This window comes from Phyllostomus discolor, chromosome 14 (genome assembly GCF_004126475.2).
Source record: "Phyllostomus discolor isolate MPI-MPIP mPhyDis1 chromosome 14, mPhyDis1.pri.v3, whole genome shotgun sequence".
Classification (NCBI taxonomy): Eukaryota; Metazoa; Chordata; class Mammalia; order Chiroptera; family Phyllostomidae; genus Phyllostomus; species Phyllostomus discolor.
In genome coordinates this window covers 48,614,141-48,628,956 of record NC_040916.2, presented here as the reverse complement: position 1 = coordinate 48,628,956, position 14,816 = coordinate 48,614,141, and the positions used below count along the sequence as shown (strand labels likewise).

The following is a 14,816-nucleotide window of genomic DNA, read 5'->3' as shown; positions in this document are numbered from 1 at the left end:
TCCAAGAATACAGGTATCTCTTTTGTTCATTGCTGTATTCAAAGCACCCATATTGGTAGAGAGCAGATGCTTAATATTTGTTAAGTGAACGAATATGCAGTATATGCATAGGCTATTTCTATAATGCTCTCCAAGAATCTGGTAACCATGGTTACCTCTAGGGAGGAGAACTGGGGGCTGGAGGATAGGTGTAGGAGGGAGCTTTACTTTTTACTATCAGAATCCCTTACTCTAGGCATATATTAACTTTACAAAAAGAAAAATAAAATAATCCCAGAGAAAAAGAGTTAACTAAGAAGAAGGCTGAGGAATAGCTGGTCCCTGGGAGTGAGAGGAAGGCCGCATACACCATCTCCAGGCCCACACTTCAGGAGAGAGAGGGGAGCAATAACCGAGCCCCAAGCAGGGCCAGGGAATGATGGGTAGAGATCCCAAGGATGCTTTGAACCGGCCCTATGGCCAGCTCTGAGGTTGTAAGGGGCTGTGAGTGGCAATGTCAGTAACCATGAGTAAGCATGCGCAAGACAGTGTAAATGGCTCATGTGTACCTACCCCTGGGGGTAATTCAAGGAAAACAATTGTTGGTGACTTCCAGGGGGAAGTAAAGAGTTGATTCTGTTCCTTCTGGTTGTGTCCTGTGATAAGCCTGACTTGTGTGGCCCTTCTTGCAGTGCTGTGAGCTGGAGGAGCAGGGCCTCACCCCTCCATGAGCTGGGGACTAGCACCAGCCCAGGGCTTTCTCCAAGATCCTCAGGGGCAGGAGCTGGCTAGGCTAGATCTCTTATTTGTGTTCCCACCCTAATGCATAGGGCCTCATAAAAGACCCCACCTAAGCTGGACCCCTCCCTACCCACAGGTTGGGAGGAACCCGGCCTTTCCACCCTCCCTGCTCAGGCACCAGTGAGTCAGGAAACCTGACTTTCAGTCTCAGTTCCACCCAGGACAACCTCCTTCCCTCCCTGCTCGGCACGCTGGCTTCAACACCCTTCCAGTGCTGACTTTTTCTGACTCCCCTTTGGACACAGAATTTTCGGCCTCAAGTCCTATTTATTATACATGTAGTTCAGGGATTCTCAGAGATATTAGGGGGCAGCCCATTCTTGGCACTACGAGGATATAAGATCAGCCACCTGGGCCAGTGGGCTCACTGTGCCAGGCTTGGAGGAGTGCCAGGTCCTGCAGCAGCCTTACTGGGGTTCTGGCCAGCAGGCCAAGGCCCCGCCCACCAGAGGCCCACCCCACCAGAGGTGGGGGCTGGGAGCGAAGGCCCACAGACGAGGCAGATCAGACAGATGGCACCAACTCCAAGCAGGATCCAAACTTCACTTGTTTGTGGCCCATTCTTAGTCAAGTGCAGCTGGCCGCAGGCGTCTGGATGGGGTTTGGGCTGAGCACTAAAACAAAATAGAAAGCTGAGAGGCAGGCTCTTCCACAGAAGCTGCAGCCATGCCTCCTGTCCGTTTGCCCCACTCTGCTCACCTGGGCGACACCAGCTGTGCTGCTGGTGGGGAGGCAGTTCTCTGCCGCCATCAATCCAGCAGCTCCTTGATACACCAGCAGCACAGGAGGATGTAGGCAACTTCCTTCAGGGTGCGCTGCAGGCCCTCCCACCTGGGGCCCATCTTTACAACAGGCACTCGGAGCCCAGCGTCTGGCAGGGTCCCTCCAAAGAAGGGTAGGGCCTGGGCTAGGGGCTGTGTCCGGGCCTGCATGTGGGCAGCAACTCTGAGGAAGGGTGTGGGAACTGCCGCTGGTGCCTTTTATCAACACTGTTCCCACCCCCACAGGCCTCATGACTACGGGGACAAAGGCCCCAGGGTCTAACACAGGGAAGGTTCTGGGCAGGCGAGTGGGCTGAGTCAGCCCCTGTGCACTGCGATGAAGATGGAGGAGGGGTGGGTTTAGGAGGGGGATCTGGCCGGCCACTCCATCTTTCATCCTCCACAGCCAGGGCAGCTCGGCTACCTTCTTCCAGCCTGAGCCTAGAAACCTCAGGTACCCTCAGTGGTTGGCATTCAGTCAGAATCACCAATGAGGACTCCCTTCCAGCCCCAGAGTGGGTACTGCCAGCTCAGAGCCGGCAAGGCACGGCCCACTCTGCTTTTCCCATCCCTCTGGAAGCAGGAAGACACAGACAGAGCAGCAGGTGCGTGAAAGGAGGGGCACAGTTTATTACTGAGAGGTTACACCCAGGGCAGCCTTCACTCCTCTTGGAGTGGGCAGGTCACATGCGGGAGTTCCGTTCTTCGTCTTCATTCTCAAGTAGGTAGGCTGGACGGTAGGTGGGCTGTCCTCCAGGACCCAGGCACTTCAGGGCTGGGTTCCGCACTGTGTTCTCCCGGCTCCCCAGGGACGTGTAGCTGGAGCCAGGAGAGGAGAGGGCGAGTGTGTGGTGGGGTGGCTCTCCCTATCTCAGCACCCACACATTCCCCCCACACCCATTCTCTTCCAACACCCTTACCCTTGGTCATACAGGATACAGTATGGGACAAACAGCTGACGCAGAAAGTCCCAGATGTCTCTGTAGGTCCAGTCCTGGGAGGTCAGAGTCAGAGAAGAGTCACAAATACTGCCCTCTCCCACTCTACCCCCTGCTGCCTGGGAAGAGGTCCATTCAGGGCTCTTCTGCTCTGAGGCCCTGCTATCTGATTCGCTGGTACACCTTGCTCTGTGTAGACCAAGCAATGAGAAAGAGAAACCTTCATCCTGTGCCCTCTCCACCCCCAATCCGCCCGCCACTGGCATGTCGGCTCCCAGAGGACAGGGAGGGGCCATGTCTGTGTGAGCCAGGGCTGTCCAGTAGAATTTTCTATGATGATGAAAATGTTCTCTTTCTGTGCTGTCTAACAAGGCAGGCACTTGAAGTGTGGCTAGTGCAACTGAAGAACTAAATTTTGAATTGTGTTTAATTTTAAAAATTGAGATATTGAATATAATTCACATGCCATTGAAATTCATCCTTTTAAGACATACAATTCAGTGGGGGTTTTTAGTCATTTGCATTTCAATTATGATTTGAGTGTAAATAAATGGCTAACGGCTGCCATATTGGATAGCACAGGTCTAAGTCACTGTTCTGTCCATAAGAAAAAGCACAGTGCCTGCCACTGAATCAGAGCTCAACAAATATTGGTCAAAGGGCTGAATGAACAAATAGTACACCTTCCTTAGATGACGAGGCCCCTACATCCGCGCCTCAGGCTCCAATGTCCTCAGCTCAGAGCGCCGAGGTGCAATGACTGACAGGGGACACGAGACTTAGGGCAGTGAGTGCTATTCTGCAGTACCAGCAGTGGGTTGATGCGCATGAATGAGGGCCAGCCTGGGTCGGTGGGGCTGAAGGGGCAGAGGCTGCGGGAGTAGGGGTCCGTGCGGCGGGTGCCCATCAGGGCGGCCTCCAGCTGGGGGTGCTGTGCCTGCACCTGGCGCAGAGCCTGCTTCATGTCGCCCTCAGCCTCCAGCACCTGCAGATTGTACCTGAGGAAGGGAGAGGGCTGAGGGTAACAAATGGGATCTGCCAAGCCCATCTTGGAGCCCAGGCCGCCAGGCCCCCAGTACCTTTTGATAGTGTCCTGTAGAAACTGCTCCAGCTCGGGGAAAGGGGAGATGCCACGGATATATAGGATCTGGAGGGGTTCTTGAGTGTCAGGGTGCTTCCTGGGAGGGGGGAGAAACCACAGGCTTGCCAGCATGGGCAGGGAAATGCTCTCCAGAGAGCTCTCGCTGTTCTCCACTGCTCCTGGGATGCACACCTTCTCCTCCTCCCCTTTCCTGTCGTTCCCATCCATCAGAACCTACTTCCTCCGGGAAGCCTGCTCTGATCTTTCACTTCTCAAATCTACAGCACACACCCATTCCAGGTGAGAATCCCCTCCTCCGTAGGACCAGGACCTCCTGTGGTCCGGGATGGTGGCTTGCATGTCCTCAAGGGCCAGGCATGTGTCAGATGCTCAATAAACATGGCGAGGGGATGGAACCAAGAGGTCACTGTGGCTATCTCCCTCCCAGAACTCACCCAGATACCCTCTGCCCTCCCTGCTTCCTAAGATGGGGAATGAGACGATGGGGAAGATCAGGTGTCCTGGTACCTCTGGGCTCTTGCTTTCAGGGGATGGGCTCACCTCTGCACAACTGCGTGGAAGAGGTGCAGGAGGGCAGTGCAGTCCTTGCCCCCATTGAAGCCCACACAGAGCTGGGTGAGGCTGTACTGAGCCAGCGCAGTCTCAATGGTCTGCAGGGCGCCTGCTACCTTTTTCCCCAGAGAAGACCCTGCCGGACAGGTAGCGGAGAGACCATCAGACAGACACATATGGCAGAGGGATCACAGCACCCTTGTTTAAAACCCTTCAGTATCTTCAAAGTGTTCCCAGGATAAAGTCCAGATTCCTTCATGCTGCCTAGTAGGCCTGCAGAGTCTGCTCCCTGCCTGCCATTCAGCCACACCTCATCTCAGTGCCTCCCGTCCGGGGTCCTGGTTTCCTTCCATTCCCTTAAACCTCCTGTTAATTCCTTCTCTACCCTTTCCTGGTGTGGCCAAATCTTCCTTATCACACAGCTTATATGTCACTTGCCCAGAGAAGCCTTCTCTGACTGCAGTCAAAGACTGATCTCTTACTGACATCTCACGCATGATTACCTGTTTAGTGTCTATCTTTCCTGTTAAACTACTGGTCCATCAAGTAGGGCATACATCTGCCTTCTTGAGCTATCTCCCCAATCCCTGTCACAGTGCTGGTGAAAGTGGGTACTCAATCAACATTTATTGGAAGAATGAATGAATCAAGTTAGCTATCCTCTACCTTCTCCTGGATTTTTGGGAAGCCTCCCCACAGAAAGAAAATAAGAAAGAAAATTGCATCCGCCTGATAATGGGGCACTCTGCTCTCTGGGGGATACCCCCTATTCCCACATTCCTGAGAACCGTGGTCTGGCGCATCCGCCCCTCTCTCAGGAGGCCCCTACCTGACTTGGAGAGTTTGTATACAGCCTCGCTGGCCTGCTCCATGGCATTGGGTGTGTAGGGGACCAGTGATCCTTGAGGCAGACGTGCGGTCAGGTAGGCCACGCATTCTTCCAGGGGCGCTTCTTCCTTTGAGTCCAGCGTCAGCTTCACCTGATAGTAGTTGCTGTTCCAGTCAGGATAGGAGCCCAGGCCAAGCCTGCGTCCAAAGTGGGCCTGAGCCTCAGCCAGGATGGGGGCAATCGAGGCCTCATCAGCTGCCACATACAGCTCCCGCAAGTGGAACTGAACAGCTGTGTTTTGAAACAGTCCCTTCAGCCCCTCCAGCACCCGCCGCAGCAGCTCTGGAATGCCTGGGAAGAGGTAGACATTGCGGACCGAGACCAGTGGGAATCTGAAGGGGCGGCCGGTGTGAGGATCTGTGCCATAATGCAGGCGGGCGGAGGAGGGCACCAGTGACAACTTCTCTGAGCCCGCCCTTCCTAGGGCTTTGATGGCTGCTTCCAGCTCAGGGTGTGGCTTGAGCTCATCCCCAAAGGCCTGTGCTACTGCCTCAAAGGTCACATCATCATGAGTGGGACCAATGCCCCCTGCTGTGAGGACATGGGTGAAGCGGCTGGAAAAAGAGGTGACCTCAGCAGCAATGGTGGCTACTTCATCAGGTACAACAGAGACTCGGCACACCTGGACCCCAAGGGAGCGCAGTGTCCGGCACAGGAAGTAGGTATTAGTGTCCTGAGTGTGGCCCTGGGAGACATGAGATGGGGAAGATGAGAATGTCAGTACTGTGGGATGAGGGGCACAGGGGGCAGGGACAGAAGTTGCATCTGCTTGGCCCGACTGGTGTGGCTCAGTGGGTTGGCCATCATACCAAAAACCAGAAGGTCGCTGGTTCGATTCCTGGGGCACGTGCCTGGGGTGGGGGCCAGGTTCCTGGATGGGGGCATGTGAGAGGCAACGATGTTTCTCTCCCTCTCTCTCTCCCTCCCTTCCCCTCTCTCTAAAAGTCAATAAATAAAATCTTTTAAAAAAGTAAGAAAGAAAGTTGCATCTGCCTGATAATGGGGCACTCTGCTCTCTGGGGAATACCCCCTCAGGCTGCCAAGAATTCTGGATGGAGCACAAGGGTGGGAAGATCCACGTGGAGTCAAGGATGATGTATCTCGTGCCTTCATCTCTGCACAGTGACCTTGACCTCATCTATACTTATTAACTCCATTATCAATTTTATGTGGACAACTCCTTCGCTTTCTCACCAACCTGACAGTCTTGGTACCCTGCCTCCAAGTGCCTATTGGGAATCTTTCCCCCATCCCTGGCTGTCAGTGGCATCTGCGGACATTGTCTGTAGCCACTCAGGCCCTTTATGCTGTCAACTCTACTTCTGAAATGTCTCCCCACCTGCTCTCTCCTCTGACTCTATTGCCTCCAAGTAGGTCCTTGGCACCTTTCACCTGGATAGTTGTAACAGCCCCCTGGCCAGGCTCCCAGCCTCCAGCCACAGCGCTCTGCCTGGTGCCTCCTGAATAACCTTCCTAATGTGTCACTGTGATTGCATCACCCTTGGGCTCAAAAGCCATTTGTTGTTTCCAACCGTATACAGAATAAAGTTCAAATTCTTTTGCAGGATATTAGAGGCTGTCTGTCTATGGTGTGTATGCAATCTTCTTTTCCAACCCCATCTCTGCTACTGCTCTGCAGAGTTTAGTAGTTTGAGTGGTGACTCTGGAGTAAGAGAGAATCAGGTTGGGAGTCCATCTTCCACTTCCTAGCTGTGTTACCTTGGACAACTTTCTCAACTTCTCTGGGCCTTAGTCTCGTAATCTATTAATTAAGATTTATAATAAAGTACCAATGCCATGGGGTTGTTGTGAGGATTAGTAAAATCACATATGTGATATAATGAGACCACTGCCAGGCCTTAGTAAGCACTCAAAATATAGGGGCCACTGTTACAAGTACAAACCTGATATCCACCATGACTTCTGGATCATTCAGAAGGGTTTTCTCCTTTCTAGTACTTTCCTTCTATCTCACTTATTCACTTGGCCGAGTGCCTTGGGTCATTCCTCAATAGGTTGGATTTAACACTTAAACAATACATGCACCTGTACCTCCTTTGCACATTGGACTCCTTGTCATTTCTGTAAATCCCCTCCTCCACCCTAGCAATTTGTGGGGACATTACTGTAAGTTTTCCAACAGAATAATCAAAAAGATGAGGGCCACTTTTCCTCCACCATACTGAACTCACTCCAGGATCCTACTGCAGCAAGGGGGCCTGCACCTTGGTTCACCTCTTTCAACACAATGTGAAGCAGACTCTTAAAGGCAGAAGAACCCCCCTCCCGCCTCTTCTGTCCCAGACACACCTTGAGGATCTCATCTCCAACGATGATAATGCCCGCCGTCACGCTGCGCCCTGGGGGAGGTTCAGAGGCCCTAGATGCCATGGTTCTGCCTTCTCTTCCCCTCTGCAAGGCCCTCCAGTAGCCACCCAGACCCCCAAATAGGGGTCGTAAGCACGGGAGTCCCGCCAGATCTAAGGGGCACTGGGGGCCATAGCATGGGAACAGGGGGTCCGGGGTCGAGGGAACCTGGAGGAGCCAGAAAGGACAATAGGGGAGAGCAGGAGTGCATGGTCTTCCTCACCAGGTCCTTGACAACTAACTCCTTTATCCCCTGCCTCTTTAATAAAAATGTTCTCAAATCCCAGCCCATGCCTCTTTAAACGTTTTCTAAGCATGGCTCTAGTCTTATTAAAATGTCCTGCTCTTCTAAGAAGCTACCACTTTTAAGGTCTTATGTCTGCGGAGCTCGTTACCACAGGTCTGCTCTATCTTGGGCACATGCATCTTTAAATGTCTCTTCTCTTTGGGGCACCTGTCCCTTTAAATGTCTACCTGCTCCTGGGGCTGGGCCTCTTTAAATGCGTTCCCTCCCTCCACCCCGAGCAGAACTCAGCCACCTTCTTCTGCTGCAGAAGAAGGCACCCTTGCTAGCCCGGAATCCCGTCTCTTCCCACCACTCTCCGGACTACGAGTTCTCTCATGTTCTTACCTGCTTTTGGCCCTTTCACCAGGTCTTTACCTCTCTCCTTTTCTTCTGTCCCAGGGCAGCTTCCGTACTCACAGTCCCGCCTTACATCCACATTTACCTCATGCTAATTGGTTATGTTAGCTGTCGCTCAGACTACCTCCACACGTCCATTGGTGAAGTCGACTGTCGCTCGCGAGCCTGAGTCAGGGGGTGGGAACAGTGCTGGGTTGTTATTAGCGACAATCACGTTGTCACTTCTCACCCGGAAATGTGGAGGCCGGGCTCCGGGCCAAGGTTGGGGAGGTGGTGGGAGTTGGACGAGACTAGGGTGTGAAAGGGAGTGCGGTGGCGGGAGGTCTGGGGCGCGAAAGGAGCAGTGAGGTGCTCTAAGGATTTTTGGGTGCTCCTATCTGCTGCTGGAAATAAAAGCTTGACTCTAACCTTCGTTCTACATTCAGATTCTAGTCTGTATGGCTGTTTTCATTAATCATATCTCTACTATAGGCTAAAGGGTCAGGGGCTGCTACTGGTGTCAGAAGGGATTTTATATTGTAGCAGAGGGACAGCAAGAAATGTCGGCGCTGCCTGTGGGGTAGGGAGATCCTGGAGATGAGCTTTTAGTGTGTACAACTTTCATTTGTCTCTTTTTTGAAAAGACTTTATTCATTTTTAGAGAGAGGGGAAGAGGAGAGAGGGGGAGAAATATCAATGTGGTTGCTTCTCACACACCCTATACTGAGGACCTGGCCCACAACCCAGGCATGTGCCCTGACTGGGAATCAAACTGGCAACTCTTTGGTTCTCAATCCACGGAGCCACACTATCCGGGGCTGTCTATGTTTTAGATGATAAAGCTAATTAAATCTCTTTGACAAGGTAAACCCTTGCCCCACCTTGCCCCTGATGATGCTTGGTTTAAACATCACCTCTCCCAGTTACTGCTCTCGCAGGTACAGTGACGGCAGAGGCAAGGGAATGCCACGTGTCCACTTTGGACCACTCTACTAACTTACTCTCATCTCAGTTGCCTTTGGTCTAAAAATACTTCTTAAACCTTAATCTTTATACCACTCATCTGGGGACCTTGGGTGGGGCCTGAGAGCTGCATTTAACAAGTTCTCAAGTCATGCTAATGCTACTGGCCTGTGGACTTTGTTTTCTGTGGCAATGATTTAAAATTCATTCATCACTGGGAGGACTGCTGAACCACACCTGACCTCATTTGACTTCCCTAAAACCCCTCTAAGATAGATGACGCATGTTTTACACAGGGCAACAGGCTCCAAAAAGTGAAGAGAGGTCACATGACCACCACAAAGTGAATGGAAGACCCAGGTTTTGAGATTATTCTTTCTCAACTTATAAGCATGGAGTTTTTCCAAATAAAAGGACTTTATTTAGTCCTACTTGCCTCATTACATAAGCCATGTGTTCCATTATCTTTTTTAAAAATTTATTTTTTAGAGAGGGTAAGGGAGAGGGAAACTTCAATGTGTGGTTGCCTCTTGTGCTCGCCCCACCAGGGGTCCTGCCCACAACCCAGGTATGTGCCCAAGACTGGTAATTGAACCGGTGACCTTTTGATTTGCAAGCCAGCACTCAACCACTGAGCCACACCAGCCAGGGCTATTATCTTTATTAGTAACAATGGTAATATTGGGGAGTGAAATTCCCCAAACTTGAACATCAGCAGCTCTGGTCCAGTCCTTTCCCAGGGGCTGCTTAAACTCAAGTATGCACCAGAATCACTGGGAGAGCTTGTTAAATGTCACTAGGTCCAACCTTTTTAAGTAGGTCTAGGGTGTAGCCCAAGAATATGCATTATATTTTAATTTTTATTTTAGAGATGGGAAGGGAGGGAGAAAGAGACATCAATTGGTTGCTTCTTATGTGCCCAGATCTGGGGACCTGGCAGGCAACCCAGGCATGAGCACTGACCAGGAATTGAACCTATAACATTTTGGTTTGCAGGCCAGTGCTCAGTCCACTGAGCCACACCAGCCAAGGCCCAAGAATGTGCATTTCTAATGAGTTTCCAGAGGATGTTGATGCTTTTGGGCCAGGAACCACAGCTGAACTATGGATCTTGGAATAAATGGATGGAAGACAGGTAAAAGGTGGTAGATGAATCTCCCTTACTTACTACCAGTTATCTTTTTATTATTATTTTATTTTAGAGAAAGGAAACATCAATTTGTTGTTCTATTTCTTTATGCATTCATTGGTTGAATCTTCTGTGTGCCCTGACCAGGGATCAAAGCTGCAAACTTGGCCTAATGGGATGATGCTCTAACTTAGCTACCTGGCCAGGGCCAGTATTTACTATTTTTTGAAGTGGAGCGTAAACTATGATTTGGTGAAATGTTTCTTGAACAGCTACAATTTACACCTATTCTCTCTAAAGTTAGTGCTGTAACTACCTGTACATGAATGCTTGAAATCCCCACATCCAGGTCAATTAAGTCAACACTTCTAGAAATGATGTATGAATCAGTACTTTTAAAGCCCCCCAGGTGGTTCCATTGCTCAGCCAAAGTGAGAACCACTGAAAACAACCCCCAAACAATGTGCCCAGGCCTTAGGCTTGGCAGGAAGTGGAGAACAGTAGCAGCCTCCTCTAGCTGATACTCTCATGCCCTTTCCATTTATTTTCATGTGCCCTTCAAATATCAGGACTACGTTAAAGACAGCATCCCTGACTGTGGGAAACAGTTAACTTGTTTTGATGAGATGATGTTACCCCTATATAACCTCCATCTTTGCCTATCTTCAGTCAGTTGTTAGATCAAAATATATGTCAGTAGATGTTTGATAGCATGTCTGCTTTTAAGATTAGATTAAAAACCAGTTACCTGAATGTTGAAATAAACCTCATTATCAGCAAAGAGCTGGGCTTTTGCTACTGAAGGGCATATAATTAGAACCATGATACTGAATGTGATGCTCACCCTGAGAGGGGAAAGTCTTTACAAGAAGAGAATTAGATTATAAAAAAACTTCCTCTTTAATCAAGGCTTTTAACATGAAAACAGATTTCTTGAATAAAATGGAAAGTTTCCAATACATTGAAACATAAATCACCACACATACAACACCTGGCAGGAAAAAAGCAACACAGCAAGTTCACACAATTCCCTGTAACAGCTATGGTCTTATTCTCAGATGCTTCCTCCATCTGCCAATTGTGTTCTGCTGGATTCAGAGCTCACCGTGTTTCTGGGGTCATGCTCAGCAGAGGCTGCACAGCCCAGAGAGCACTCCTCTGGCTGGGTCATGGTGCTGCTGGCTCAGCTCAAGAAGCAAAGCAGTCACCAGCACATCAAACAGTGTATTTTAAACATCCTTTAAATATCAAAGTGAGAAACAAGAAGGCAACACAATAATGTTATCAGAAAGATGTTAGCGAGTGAGGACAGCTGTGTAAAGCTTGAGGCTGAAAGGTGGTTCCTCAGCTTCATTTCTTTGGCTTCTTGGGCAGTGGCCGCCGGAACAGCAAGATGTGAGGTTCTGAAAGAGTGAGTGAAACCTAAGAGACAAACTCACACCATTCTGTGCACAATTTATAGGGTACCCTACTCCCATTTTCCAGCTATCACCCACTCAGATCTTGATAACTAAATTAAGATTTAAGCATACGCTAAAGCAGAACCCATACACCTAACTTATCTGCCAAGTATAGAATTATTAACGAGTTCTTCTGCTATGTTTGTGAAGCAAGGGTTGGAGTGGGGGGTAGCAGGGAGCTTTATTAGTTTTGCCTGGCAGTTTGGTGTCTCATTAGGAAGTATACTTTCTTTGGCTTATTTGGTTCTTTAAAGATTTTTAGAGAGAGGGGGAGGGAGGGAGAAAGAAAAGAGGGGGCGAGAAATATTGATGTGCGAGAGATATATCTATCAGTTGCCTCTCGTACACCCCTAACATACTGGGACCTGGCCTGCACCCCAGGCATGTGCCCTGACTGTGAATCAAACTGGCGATCTTTTGGTTTGCAGGCCAGCACGCAATCCACTGAGCCACACCAACCAGGGCTTCTTGGCTTATTTGGAACACATCCAAGAATTCTATTTCTGATGGGGAATGAAGTAGGGGCCATAACCTCTCCCAGGATATACGTGGCCTTAAAAAGAGAGTACCCATTGAGTGAATTCAATATTAAAGGAGGTTTTTCAGTGATAGTTTGTCTCTGAACTTCTCAGATACTTTACTCTTATTTTTGGCCACTCTAGTTTTTTAGATGACTGGTGGGATAAAAACAAACAAACAAACAAACAAACAGTAAACCACTCTCGCCTTCACCTTATTTCTTTGGGTCGTATGATCTATCACTCCCTCAGTGAAGCAGCCCTACATGGTTCTTGCAGCCATTGCACTGACCTGGTTCATGGATCATATAATGGACCCATCCCTGACTCTGCTGAACACCAAGATTTCTCCATTCAGATTCAGACATCAAATGGGTTTTAGGGACCAGCTTGGCAATGTCCTTGGGCAACATGACATGCCTGTAACAGAAACATGGGAAGAAGGGGCATTTGTGTTACCAGTACAGTCTGTTAGACAAGTGCCTGCATACAAAGCCGAGACACGACAGAAGAGAGAAACCAGTTTCTGTTGTCAGGGAGTTTATATAATCTTATTTTGGGGTAGAGGCAGCTAGAAAATAAAGGCCAACATATATAGATCTTCAAGGAAGTAAATAAAAAAGTACAAGTTAATGAATAATTCAAGTGAATGGGCACCTAAATTCCCCGGGCACTGTTGATACATTGCCTCCACCTTCCTGGAACTTACTCTTCTAGTTGATTCTCCTAAAACAATGTAATGGGGGCCCAGCAACACACATGGTGTTAATAATAATTAAAGGTGATTTTGAACAGGACTGCTAAGGGAAACAATTTTTATGAAGAAAGGTCTCTTATGAGGTGCTGTGTGGAAAAGCCATCACAAAGGATGAAATAATGTCTATGTCTTAGCCTTTAAAATCTATTCTCAATTTCATTTTCCTAATTCTGAAGGGATGTGCCGTGAGACTTCCTTTGGGAAACTCCATGCTTTCCTAACCAAGCGAAGTCTACTTTCATGGCCAAGAAATATTACTCTGATTTGAATTGGGCTAACCTAGATAGACTTCATCATGCTCAATGAAATCATACTAGTAACATAATTTTTTTCTAAACAGAAATGTAATTCCAGTTTAATGTCTAAAAATAACTTAAATTCCAACAAGCCCCTGGCACAAAGACTGGCTTCAATACCCAATTAGACAAAAAAACAAAACAAAAAACCCCACAAAAACCCAAAGATTTTCTTAAACCTAAATGCCACTGCCAAATCTTCCAGAGGATTAAAACTAGTGACTTCCTCCCTAGCACTGCAGTGTGTCGTAAGCACATAGTTTTAGTTAGCTCGTTCAGTTGTAGAGGAAAACAGCTGAGGGAAAGAAAGTTAACTGGGTCCAAGCAGAACCTGGGGTCTTTTCCAGCGGACCTGACATAAAGATGATTAATGTATTTGTCAGCACACAATGAATTCTCCATAGAGCCCAGAGCCCTGTACTAGGCTGGAGAAGAAACACAAGCAAGATTCCACTTTATGGTCTTCAGTCGAGTAGACAGGATACAAACAAGGAGGTTGTCTTAAGTGTTACACTTAATACAATTAGTGGAATGCCAACATTTGTAGAATCCCTTGTCTTCCCCAATTCTCCAATCTAGAATTATGAATTTAAGATTTATCAAATGCAGACTCTGTAGAGATCCCTTTCTTCACAATCCTTGGCAAATCCTAAGTGCTCCTACCACAACCTGTATATATCTATCTCTCTCATACCAATTATTACCTTCTTTCTGAAGTCTGTCACTATTTCCACAGATTTTTTTTTCACTTTGTTGAAAGCGGGGACCATGCTTACCCTTGCACTTTAGGAGAACACCTGAAACCTATAAGCACTCCATAATTGGTTTCCTAAATAAATCCCCTTCAGACATTTGAAGGGTATCCATTAGATCCATGTTAAGTCTTTGCTCAATGTTCCTGGCCAGTTTTATTATTGTACTTTCCAGTATCTCGAAACCCTCTACCTAAAAGAAGCAGAGAAGCACGCCCCTTTTCCCAGAGTTAAGGAGCGACACTCAGGCTCTCCAATTCCCCTTGCATTTAAGACGAGGAACATTCGAGCTCCGCCTCTGCCTTTTCGTAGTTGCCTCTGTGACTCCATGGTGTTGCCGTGATACAAGCAGTCTCAGGTAGGCAAGTTCAACCTGCTCAGTAAGTTTAGAAAGACCCAGGGACCCAAGGGTGAAGGTGTGTGAAGGTGGTCAGCAGGCTTAACACTCTGACCACTCCCACTTACACCTCCCCCAAGAGGGCTTGCTCCAAATTCGCTATTATACAATCGCCCACCACTACCCTTCGCGCATGCGATCTACGCTCACAACGATCACCCGTTCCCGTTAATCTGCTGCGCATGCGCCGAGTCTGTCTCTTTAGTCTTGGTTACTAACTCCTCGTGCCCTCACTTGTCAAAGCTTACGACCTCCTCATGGCCCCCGCGCCGGCACTAACCGGTACTCGAATTCCTCGTCGTCGTATTTGTCCGAATAGTAAATTTGTTTGTGCGACATGACCGCTCCGCCTGAACACCGTCAGCCCCGCGCCACCAACCTCCAAACAACTCCCAGCAGCACGCGCTCCCACCCTCTTTGGCCTCACTTTCAAACGCGCCGCCTGCGCTTCCTATTGGCCCTTTCGGTCTAAGGCGGGACAACTGCACCTTCAAGTCACCTATTGGCTTAAATTTGCTTCTCGTCAAGTCCTT

The 14,816-nt window shown here is 48.9% G+C and overlaps 3 protein-coding genes across 6 annotated transcripts; all 3 read right to left on the bottom strand.

Moving 5' to 3' along the window:
* Nucleotides 1-1,028: 1,028 nt before the first annotated feature.
* LOC114489180 (lens epithelial protein) lies at nucleotides 1,029-2,001 on the bottom strand. Its single transcript, XM_028503182.2, has 2 exons — nucleotides 1,480-2,001; nucleotides 1,029-1,394 (listed from the first exon to the last, which is right to left on the bottom strand). Exon 1 carries the CDS (start codon nucleotides 1,710-1,712, stop codon nucleotides 1,530-1,532), a length of 183 nt encoding a protein of 60 aa, XP_028358983.1. The 5' UTR covers nucleotides 1,713-2,001; the 3' UTR covers nucleotides 1,029-1,394; nucleotides 1,480-1,529.
* Nucleotides 2,002-2,147: 146 nt separating this feature from the next.
* On the bottom strand, nucleotides 2,148-8,110 carry FLAD1 (flavin adenine dinucleotide synthetase 1). 4 transcript variants are annotated; one of them, XM_028502863.2, is made up of 8 exons: nucleotides 8,021-8,110; nucleotides 7,333-7,557; nucleotides 4,963-5,707; nucleotides 4,122-4,269; nucleotides 3,559-3,657; nucleotides 3,288-3,477; nucleotides 2,462-2,535; nucleotides 2,148-2,360 (listed from the first exon to the last, which is right to left on the bottom strand). In XM_028502863.2, exons 2-8 carry the CDS (start codon nucleotides 7,411-7,413, stop codon nucleotides 2,225-2,227), a joined length of 1,473 nt encoding a protein of 490 aa, XP_028358664.1. In that variant the 5' UTR covers nucleotides 7,414-7,557; nucleotides 8,021-8,110; the 3' UTR covers nucleotides 2,148-2,224. The 4 variants fall into 4 exon arrangements, with proteins under 4 accessions (XP_028358664.1, XP_035870922.1, XP_028358663.1 ...); XM_036015029.1 differs by lacking the exon at nucleotides 8,021-8,110 and adding an exon at nucleotides 7,864-7,998; XM_028502862.2 differs by lacking the exon at nucleotides 8,021-8,110 and having other exon boundaries at nucleotides 7,333-7,997.
* Nucleotides 8,111-10,985: 2,875 nt separating this feature from the next.
* Nucleotides 10,986-14,713, bottom strand: CKS1B (CDC28 protein kinase regulatory subunit 1B). Its single transcript, XM_028502714.2, has 3 exons — nucleotides 14,564-14,713; nucleotides 12,374-12,501; nucleotides 10,986-11,506 (listed from the first exon to the last, which is right to left on the bottom strand). Exons 1-3 carry the CDS (start codon nucleotides 14,620-14,622, stop codon nucleotides 11,454-11,456), a joined length of 240 nt encoding a protein of 79 aa, XP_028358515.1. The 5' UTR covers nucleotides 14,623-14,713; the 3' UTR covers nucleotides 10,986-11,453.
* Between the last annotated feature and the right edge of the window lie 103 nt (nucleotides 14,714-14,816).